The sequence below is a fragment of the Musa acuminata genome, chromosome BXJ3-6, assembly GCF_036884655.1.
Source record: "Musa acuminata AAA Group cultivar baxijiao chromosome BXJ3-6, Cavendish_Baxijiao_AAA, whole genome shotgun sequence".
NCBI lineage: Eukaryota > Viridiplantae > Streptophyta > Magnoliopsida > Zingiberales > Musaceae > Musa > Musa acuminata.
This window is the reverse complement of record NC_088354.1, coordinates 15173557-15183815: the sequence shown is the minus strand read 5'-3', so window position 1 is coordinate 15183815 and position 10259 is coordinate 15173557. Positions and strand designations below refer to the sequence as shown.

General features: G+C 39.4%; 1 protein-coding gene across 1 annotated transcript; it reads left to right on the top strand.

The window, feature by feature from the left end:
* Positions 1-2762: 2762 nt before the first annotated feature.
* Positions 2763-5307, top strand: LOC135641369 (uncharacterized). The gene is made up of 3 exons (XM_065156728.1): positions 2763-2816; positions 3170-3794; positions 4045-5307. The coding sequence occupies exons 1-3, from the start codon at positions 2763-2765 to the stop codon at positions 4110-4112; spliced, it is 747 nt and encodes a 248-aa protein (XP_065012800.1). The 3' UTR covers positions 4113-5307.
* Positions 5308-10259: the final 4952 nt, after the last annotated feature.

The window sequence follows — 10259 nt, the reverse complement described above, 5'->3', positions numbered from 1 at the left end:
ATCTCTCATTTTGCTTCTGAATGGATGCTTTAACACCCTCATGTAGCTCCTTTATCTGCTTAACCCTCTCATCAGCATCTCCACTAAATTACATAGTTGTAGAATGAGAGATGAAGTCCAAAGGATTAGTAGGATTAACATCATAAATAACCTCAAAAGGACTCTTACCAATGCTATGATGCATGAAACGATTGTAGGAAAATTCAATTTCTGAAAAAATAAGATCATATTGCTTTAGGCAAATTCAATTTGTGAAAAAATAAGATCATATTGCTTAATGTTCTTGTCAACATAGCTTCTAAGCAAGTTTCCTAAGCTTCTATTTGTTACCTTAATTTGCCCATCGGTTTGTGGACGATGAGAGCTATTGAAATTCAAAGATATACCCAACTTCCTCCGTAGAGTTATCTAAAAATGACTAAGAAATTTTAAATCTCGATCAGACATTATAGTTCTTGGAATGTCATGCAATCTTACAATCTCCTTGAAGTACAAATCAACAATATGAGATGCATCATTTGATTGATTTGTTGCAGGAAACAAAGTAAGACATCTTTAAGAATCTATCAACAACAACCATGATGGAATCCTTGTTCCTTTGAGTTCTTGACAGTCCCAATACAAAATCTAGACTTATATCCTCCCATGGAGCAGTAAGCATTGGTATTGAAGTGTATAAACCAAAATTTTAACTTCTTATTTTTGTCAAATGACACACTCGACATTGCTTTATAAGCCTCTCCATATCTTTGAACATCTTATGCCAATAGAAATTTGATTGAACAAGAGCTAAAGTCTTGTCTCTTCCAAAATATCCTCTTAAAACACTACCATGAGCTTCAGTTAGAATTACTTATATCAAAGAACAAGATAAAACACACAAGATATTAGCTCGAAAAAGAAATTCATCAAAAATAAAAAATTACTAAAAAGAACCTGATTTGTAATTCTGCCATATTGAACTAAAAATCCATATCATTCTCACAGAGATCTTTAAATATCTCAAATCTAATCACTTTGACTTTTAGTGCTGATAATAAAGAATATTTTCTGCTCAATGTATTAACAATTATATTTTGAACACCAAATTTATGCTTGATTGGAAAGTTATAAGATTGCAAGAACTTTACCCAAGTTGCATACCTCTTGTTTAGCTTATGCCAAAGATCAATGAACTTCAATGTCTCATGATCAGAATATAGGACAAATGACTTGGCAAGAAGATATTGACTCTAATAAGATAAAACTCGATAAATGATATAGAACTCCTTATCATAGGTAGAATATATCTTTCTTGTATCATTCAACTTCTCACTTAAAAAAAAAAAACAATGAGCTTTTTACCTTGACTCAAAACAACACTAATTCCCACATTAGAGGCATCACATTCAACCTCAAACACCTTATCAAAATTAGGTAGTAGAGTTTCGATCATCTTTCTTTTTAATAGCTTAAAAATATTATTAGCCTCACTACTCCATATGAATTTATCACCTTTCAAGCATTCGATGATTGGAGCAACAATAGAACTGAAACCCTTGATGAATCTTTTGTAAAAAGAAGTTAAGCCATAGAAACTCCTCACATCATGCAAGCAGGTGTTGGCCAATTAAGAATAGCTTTTACCTTACTTTGATCCATCATGATTCTATTTTTCAAAATAATATACCCCAAAAACACCACACTATGAGTAAAAAATTCATACTTCTTTATATTAGCATAAAGCTTTTGTTATCTCAAAATAAAAAAGATCTCATTAAAATGATTCATATGCTCCTCTTCACTCTTGTTGTACACCAATATATCATCAAAATAAATCACAACAAAAGTCTCAATTGATGGCTTAAGTATATGATTCATAAATCTCATGAAAGTGCTATGAGCATTAGATAGTTCAAATAGCATAACCAATCATTCATATAAGCCTTCTCTAGTTTTAAATATTGTTTTCCACTCATCTCCAAGCCTCATTCTTATTTGGTGATAGCCACTCCTCAAATCAATTTTAGAGAAATTAAAAGTATCACACAATTGATCGAGTAAATCATCAAATCTCGGAATAAAAAAATGATAGTCAATTATGATTTTATTGATGGCACGATTGTCCACAAGCATTCTTCAAGAACCATCCTTCTTAGGCACCAACAAGGTTGGAACCACATAAGGACTCATGCTCTCCTGAATCAACTCCTTTTCCACCAACTCATCCACTTGTCTTTGAAGTTCTTCATGCTCCTTGAGACTCATTCTGTTGGCTACCTTGTTAGGTAAGACAACCCTTGAAATAAAATCAATGTGATGCTAAATGTCTCTCAAAGGTGGAAGACCATATGTAATCTCTTCCGGTACAACATCTTAAAACTCCTTTTGGTTTCATGATTGCTAATGTCTTCTTGTATTGATCATTCTTCTCTAATACTACTAGAGCCAAAACATGATCATCCCTTTTTAATTCACCATTACATTCACCATAGGACATAAAAATACTAACTTCCTTCTTTGGTGCACTGATTTCAAAAGATTATAATGGAGCTCAAATAATCTTTTTTTTCATTCACCTTAAAAGAATATATATGTTTGTAGCCATCATACAACACCCTCCTATCATGATGCCAAAGTCTACCTAACAATAAATGATAAGCATCTAGCAACATTACACGATACTTCATATTTATAATACTTACTAATAGAAAATAGAATTAAACATCTTTTAGTTACCTTAATGTTATTTCTTTTTTACAACCAACATAATTGGTAAGGATATGGATAAGGAGATTGTGTCCAACTTTAACCTCTACAGATACCACATTCTCAAAGTTGTCACTATCAATAATCATCAAGCATATCTTATCATGAGAAGTGCATTTAGTACAAAACATGTTCTTACTCGCCCAACTTTCATCCTTAGTCACATATGACACTTATAAACTACGTTGTAACATAATGGACAAATCATGATCGACGTAAGTAACCTCTACCTTATTATCATCATATTTTAGTTCATCTTTAGTTTTATCTTCTTCTTATCACTATTATCTTCGGTCTTTAGTTTTATCTTCTTCTTCATGACTATTATCTTCAACTAAAGTAATAATTCTTTTATTTAAATAAACTAAAATAATATGTCAAAAATTATGATATTTAAAGTATTTTCGATTACTAGGGGTAGAAGAATTACGTGTTTGTTTGCTGCCCGACCTTCTTATCCGAGTCCATAGCCGCAGCCTACCGCGCCGTCGCCCTCCATTGCGTCATCGACGCCCTCTCGGTCTCCGAGGACAACGGCTCCTTCAGGGCCTTCGTCGATGGCTTGTGCTCCAGGGTGGCCTACCTCGAGCGGTTGGGGTCAGCCATCTTGGCGGCCCAGCCGCTGAGGGAGTTGAGGATGGAGATTGAGCCCGCAGCGGGGAGGGGCCTCGTTAGGGCTTCGTTGTTGAAGAGGGAGAGGGACACGATTAGGGTTTATTTGAAGTCCGCCACGGAGAAGTTAGGGCCACCATTTCTCGAGTTCACCGCAGATATTGTTGTTAGGAACGGGATTGAGTTGGGAGGGCCCTCTGGCGAAGCTTTTACCGAAATGGGTGAGAAGGATGAGGATTCAGGAATCAAAAGTGGAGTCGGAGAGAGCACTTTTGGTTTGTCTGATGCCGTCCTTGACCATGGCGTCAAGGAAGAGGTGATTCTCTTGGAGACGGATAGAGAAATATCATCCACCGCTGTTGATCATGGCGTCAATTTAGAGGTGGTTTTCTTTGAAACAAATCAACAAATATCATCTTTATCACGTGATACCTGTAAGTTCTCCCTGATCATGATCCCATTGAAGATTTTGTATAATTTCTGTATACTTTCTTGTTATAGGTTCTTCTGGGCATTATTTAGTCAAAGATTCTATACGACCTTTGTATTCTTTCTTAATCTGAGTAGCGAATATATTGGCAATCCTAGTTGTTTAACTCCCTGATATCTTGAATTATTTGAGTACCTTGATTTGACTTGAAAGCTTCTTAATTTTTGTGATGCTTAGTATCTTGAATTTTCCAGTGGACAAGGATATGGAGGATGACATAGATAGAGAACAAGATGCAGCTGATACCCTTAAATCAAGTTGAACGGATCTTCACCAGGTGGTGGTTGACCCTCTTCAGGATGCAATAATGGAAGCAGATGAGATTTTAAAAAGTAGATTGGTCGAGATGACAAATGGTATGGAACAACAAGAGGTTCAACATCAGGTTGGTGTGAGAAGACTTGTTTCTGCTGTTGAAAAGGGTGCCAAGGAAAATAGTGCAGATGAAACTACGGAACAAAGCAGGAAAAATGATTCTCCTGATGTGGATGGCACCACAGAGCAAAGTAGAAAAAATGCTCTTCATTTGAATAGAGAGTCATCTGTTGAGAAGCAATTGGATGAAATTACAAACAGAGTACAAACAGATACAGAAGTACATGCAGGGATCAATACGACTGGAATTTATAGTACTCATTGGGTGCCAAAATGGAGTTTGACGGACTGGAATCCGACTGCTCATACTTATGAGGTAATTTAATTTTTTATTTTCAATACAATCCATGTTGATCTTTCTCCTGAGATATGATGACATAGGTAACTTAGTTTGATCAAAGAAGTTTGCTATTTATTTCATCATCAATAATCCTTCAATTCTTTTTCTTCCTTCAGCTTACTTGTGTTCAATAGTTATTTTTTCCTTTCTCTTCGTTTTCAATTTAATTTGAGATTGAAAATCATTCTTTGTTTCAAAATGACTGAAAATAATTGTTAGTGCAACATGCAATTAGACTATTAGAGTTAGGTTAAGTCCATTTATAGTTAATTGTTGACAGTTTGTTTGCTGCTTTAGATTGTTTAAATGATACAGATTCAAGATTATTTTGTGCTTGTTTCAGTCTTTCATGTTTCTTAAAACAAGTAACAAAATATTAATTTTTGGTTTTGGTTTTGTTTTTGAGGGGGGGTAGACAGAGTTGCATGAATCAAAACCCTCTTCGTGAGTTCTTTCCTCTCTTGTTTTTTCTTTCTGAAATTTTTGGAACCAGAACTTCTTTCTTGCAATTCCTTCTATGAACATGCAAAAAGAAATCAGATACAATGAATATTTTAGACGTTATGAGCAGGTTCTCAAAAGCTTCAGTGAAAAGGCAGTATCATATTAAGCTCCATTTCTGGATTTGTTTTCTGAGACATGAACAGAACAATATTGACATTAAGGAGCTGTTATTCTTGATTGCTTTTAGCTGTGCTAGATTTGTCAACTTTATTTGAAAAAGAAACTTATTTGGTCTAAATGGTGCAACTGTTATATTTGATTATTTGTTGGTTTGTCACATAATATTTATCTGAAAGAACCGTAAGTTGTGACAATATTTCTGCATAGTTAGGTTATATCACAAACAAAAAGAATATCAAGTCAACGATCATATAGAAATTTGAAGGATATCTGTGTTTGTGCATGTTTTACCACTGCATACTGTTGTTAGTAGATTTGTTATGTGAATAAACAACATGAGCTCTGAGTCAACATTACCTTTTCATGTCTGTATTGGGAAAATATGATCATTTGTTTGAATAGGATTAGGTACATGGAAAAAGCAAGTCTCAAGATTTCTAGCTAACATCTTCAAAGCAATATTTATTTGTGTCATAGGGCGTATTCCCTTAGTTGATAGTGACTGATGTAGAATAATATGAGGTGTTTAGTATATAGAATGGAATACATAATCAATTGTAACAAGGATAGAATCAATTGAAGTTAGAGGTGTTGATAGGGCGGAGATAGGTTAGAATGGACATAGGATGAGAACTGTAAAGGGGGAGATTGTAGACCTCTGCACCAAACTATCATGGACAAAACTGTAAACAGAGTGTTTGATATAATGCTCATGTATGTCCGTGTCTTTCGGTTTTGTTTATGTTTTGCACAGCATGTAAAAGACTGATAGTAGGCTTAGCAGTCCCATTTTCTTTGGTTTTGGTGGTTGTCTTAGGCTTACAAATAAAGGTTGTGTCATGTGGGCACTTGTAGAGATTTCAGTATGTAGTGGACCATTCTGGATCCTTTGTTGTGCGACCGTTTAGAGCTTGTGAAGTTTGTTTGTAATTTGCATTGGTTATGAAGTGTTTGCTAAAATGATTGCTTGTGGATCCCGAGTAAAACACTTTCTCTAACCCGTTTTCTCTTTTGTGGGTCCTAAGGGACCATAGGAGGTTTCGGGAAGGCTGACCTTTGCGGACGAACACATAAGGGTGCCGCACGACTTAGGCAAAACCAGCTGAGTGTGTGACAAAACATTGGAATTGTGTTTGAATCGGTGTTACACAATCTTGAGTTACTTTTATAAGTAAGGTATGCAATACCGTACTGTACCGGTGTTTCGAGGTTGGCTCGGTACGATACGGTACCGGTGTACCAAGCGGTACACCAGGGCATACCAAGCGGTACACCCTGGTGTATCGAACAATTTTATATATTTTCTTTATTATTGTAGCATTGTAGCGATACCGGGCGGTCCGCGTATTGGTATGCCATCGGACCAGTATGTATCGCCCGTACCGGGCGGTACCATTCGGTACTGTACACCATGGTTATAAGTGAAATGTTATCTTGGACCTATAACCATGGTATGCAGTACCGAATGGTACCGCCTGGTATCGCTACAGTGCTACAGTAATAAAGAAAATATATAAAATTATTCGATACACCAAGGTGTATCGCTTGGTATGCCCCGGTGTACCGCTCGGTACATCGGTACCGTATCGTAACCTCTTCCTTATCATCATCATATTTTAGTTCGTCTTTAGCTTCATCTTCTTCTCCATCACTATTATCTTCAACCAAAGTAGAAATCCTCCTATTTGGACAATCTGAAGTAATATGCCAAAAACTATGACATTTGAAGTATTTTTGGTTACTTGGGGTAGAAGAATTAGGTGTTTGTTTGCTACCAGCAAATCCTACGACCGTCCAGCCACTTCTTCATCCGAGTCCATAGTCGTAACCTACCGTGCCGTCGCCCTCCATTGCGTCATCGACGCCCTCTCGGTCTCCGAGGACAACGACTCCTTCAGGGCCTTCGTCGATGGCTTGTGCTCCAGGGTGGCCTACCTCGAGCGGTTGGGGCCAGCCATCTTGGCGGCCCAGCCGCTGAGGGAGTTGAGGATGGAGATTGAGCCCGCAGCCGGGAGAGGCCTCGTTAGGGCTTCGTTGTTGAAGAGGGAGAGGGACACGAGGCAAGAAGCATTGGACGCGATTAGGGTTTATTTGAAGTCCGTCACGGAGAAGTTAGGGCCACCATTTCTTGAGTTCGCCTTGCCAACTCAATCACGTTCCTAACAACAATATCTGTGGTGAACTCAAGAAATGGTGGCCCTAACTTCTCCGTGGCGGACTTCAAATAAACCCTAATCGCGTCCAATGCTTCTTGCCTCGTGTCCCTCTCCCTCTTCAACAACAAAGCCCTAACGTGGCCCCTCCCGGCTGCGGGCTCAATCTCCATCCTCAACTCCCTCAGCGGCTGGGCCGCCAAGATGGCTGGCCCCAACTGCTCGAGGTAGGCCACCCTGGAGCACAAGCCATCGACGAAGGCCCTGAAGGAGTCGTTGTCCTCGGAGACCGAGAGGGCGTCGATGACACAATGGAGGGCGACGGCGCGGTAGGCTGCAGCTATGGACTCGGATGAAGAAGTGGCTGGACGGTCGTCAAGGAGGAGGTCGAGAGAGTGGAGGATTATGAGGGAAGGGGAGCGGCGGGTGAGGTCTGAGGCAAGGCAGTGGAGGAGGATGGTGCGGCGGAGGCAGAGCGGGAGAGGGGAGGGGGAGAAGGCAGAAGATCTCGTGGGCGAGCTAGTCCTCGACCGGTTGACGAGGACGAACTCCGCCACCCACGCGGCGGTGTGCGGGTCAAGCATTTCTCGTCGAGAAAGAGAGCGACCTTTCAGTTTGAAATGCCAGTTAGCGTCCTTTCTCTAACATAGTAATTAGATATTACCAGTCGGTTAATTATAAATAGTATCCCAATTTTTATATTTTAAAAAATAATATTATGATCTATATACTTGTAAAAATAAAATATTTGACCTCATGCTTTAAAGCCTGTACGTGAGTGAGAAGTTAATTTACATTGAAGTAAAAAAAAATAAGATAAAAAATATTTTTATTTTTTTTAATTATTAGTTTTATATAAAATTTTCATTCGTAGGGTGATGGCTTTAATAAAAACCGCTTTCCTCACCTCTAGTTGCATTGTGAACAACAAACTAGTGATGACGTTGATAGTGCACAAGGTTGGTGGCGTTCCAAAGGAGATCGTAACGGTGCTTTTGATTGTAACCGATTAATTTTCTCCTCTCCTCTTCTTTCGCACTAGCATGAAGTTATCGGTCCATGACAACCCGTCCTTCGACCTCATGATCTCCATCAAGTTGCAGTCGATGAACACCATCCTTAAGTACTCCTTCGATGGCCTCTTGAGGTACGTGCGATGGACTACGAGCTTTGAGTGGTAGAGCACAAGGTACTTGTCACTCCCATTGAAAGTGCAGTGGTCGAACAAAGCTGAGCTTGTAGGCGGGTTCAATGCAACCATTCATGGTGACGATGTTGGACTTATCGTGCTCGGGGTTGAGTTGGCGGGAGAGAACGAAGATGAGACAGTCGCGGAACTATTGAATCTCGGATTTTGATGATAAAGTCAATTGTAATTTGTTTGATCTAATCTATATGTTGAGAAAAGTGTGTAGGATTAACTACGATAGCAGTAAGACATGAAGCAGGTGTTGTGCCAGAGTCAAGATCGAGATCACGTTGGGAGTTTGATAGAAGTCCGGACGTTCGTCGGAAGTTCTGCGAGAACCAACCGAGAAGTCCAGAAGCTTGCCATAGAAGCTCGTCGGACTTGCCAAGAAGATTGTCGCAAAGTCCAGGAGCTTGCCGGGGGTCCACCGGAGCATTGTCGAGAGTTCATCGGATGTTCGTCGAAAGTACGCTGGAAGAGCAATTGACGTACCAGAACAAGAAGTGCAGTAATCATGTCTTAATTATTGTAGTTAGAGCATAAATTAAGTTAGGATTGGGAGGTAATCCCACTAACTTAATTAGGGGCCAACTGGGCCCTAGTCGGAGTCAAGGCCCAACCAAGACCCTGAATTCCTGGCCGACGGTGGCACCGCCTAGGAGACTCGATCTCCTAGGAATTCTGGGCGGTGGTACTGCCCCTGTCAGGCGGTAGTACCGTCGACAGTTATTGCTGCCAGCGATGGTACTGCCCAGACTGAGCGGTGGTACCGCCCAGTGTCAGATGTCAGGCAATAGTACCGCCCAGTAATGGCGGTGGTACTGCCAGTACCCCGGAAATCCAGGATTAGATACTTTTTGGCTCCATTTTTGAAGCCATTTGGGCCTATAAAAACCCTACCCTTTCCTGCATGAAAGAGCACGAAACCTATTGGTATAATCTTGAGTTCTTGAGCCTTAGAGTATTGTAAAAGTGAAGAGTTCTCCTCTTTTATCTCTTAGCCTTGTAACCATCTAAGAAAGAGGAGTGAGACTTGTAAGGGTTGTCTCCTAAACCCGGCAAAAGGAGAAAAGCTGTAAAAGGTAGTTGACCTTTGCCTATTGAAGGAAGGCCTTTAGTGGACGTCGATGACCTCATCGGAGGAGGAATCCGAAAGTGGATGTAGGTCACATTAACTGAACCACTCTAAAACTCAGTTTGCATTTACTTTGAACAACTCTCTTTTATAGCAAATTGCCTCTCCTCCTTATTGTGCTTTAACTATGTCTACATATGCTTTCACGTAAATACCTTCTGAGATCGGCTTTAATCGTACGAAGACTTTACGAATCTGACGTTTTTTATTTGTGCAATTTACATTACTGCAAATCACTTTAGTCTTCTCTTGCACTTTCACAAAAGCTTTCAAGTTCAAATTCTTTCTGAAACGGATTGAATTGAAACCATTCTTGTTGGAATCGATTTTAATCGAAACAAGTTTTTTTGAAATAGTGAAAGTTTTTCGCTGCACTATTTCACCCCCCCCCCTCTCAGTGCCGCTCTTGATCCTAACAATTGGTATCAGAGCAAAGTTCACTCTCGTTTGGTTTAAAACCCAAGAGAGATGATATTTGTCGACAACCAAGAGGGTCATTCAATTACACGTTCGCCTATACTAGAATGAGGATCTTCCTAATTTTAATGGATTTTGAGCTTTGGAATGTTGTTGAAAACGGTTTTCAAAAGTCT

Excerpts from the sequence above, each read along its gene's own strand:
- LOC135641369 (XM_065156728.1), top strand. The coding sequence starts at position 2,763 with ATGGATAAGGAGATTGTGTCCAACTTTAACCTCTACAGATACCACATT. Across the intron at positions 2,817-3,169 it reads ACAGATACCACATTCTCAAA|AAGAATTACGTGTTTGTTTG; the intron begins GTTGTCACTATC and ends TACTAGGGGTAG. Across the intron at positions 3,795-4,044 it reads ATCTTTATCACGTGATACCT|TGGACAAGGATATGGAGGAT; the intron begins GTAAGTTCTCCC and ends TGAATTTTCCAG.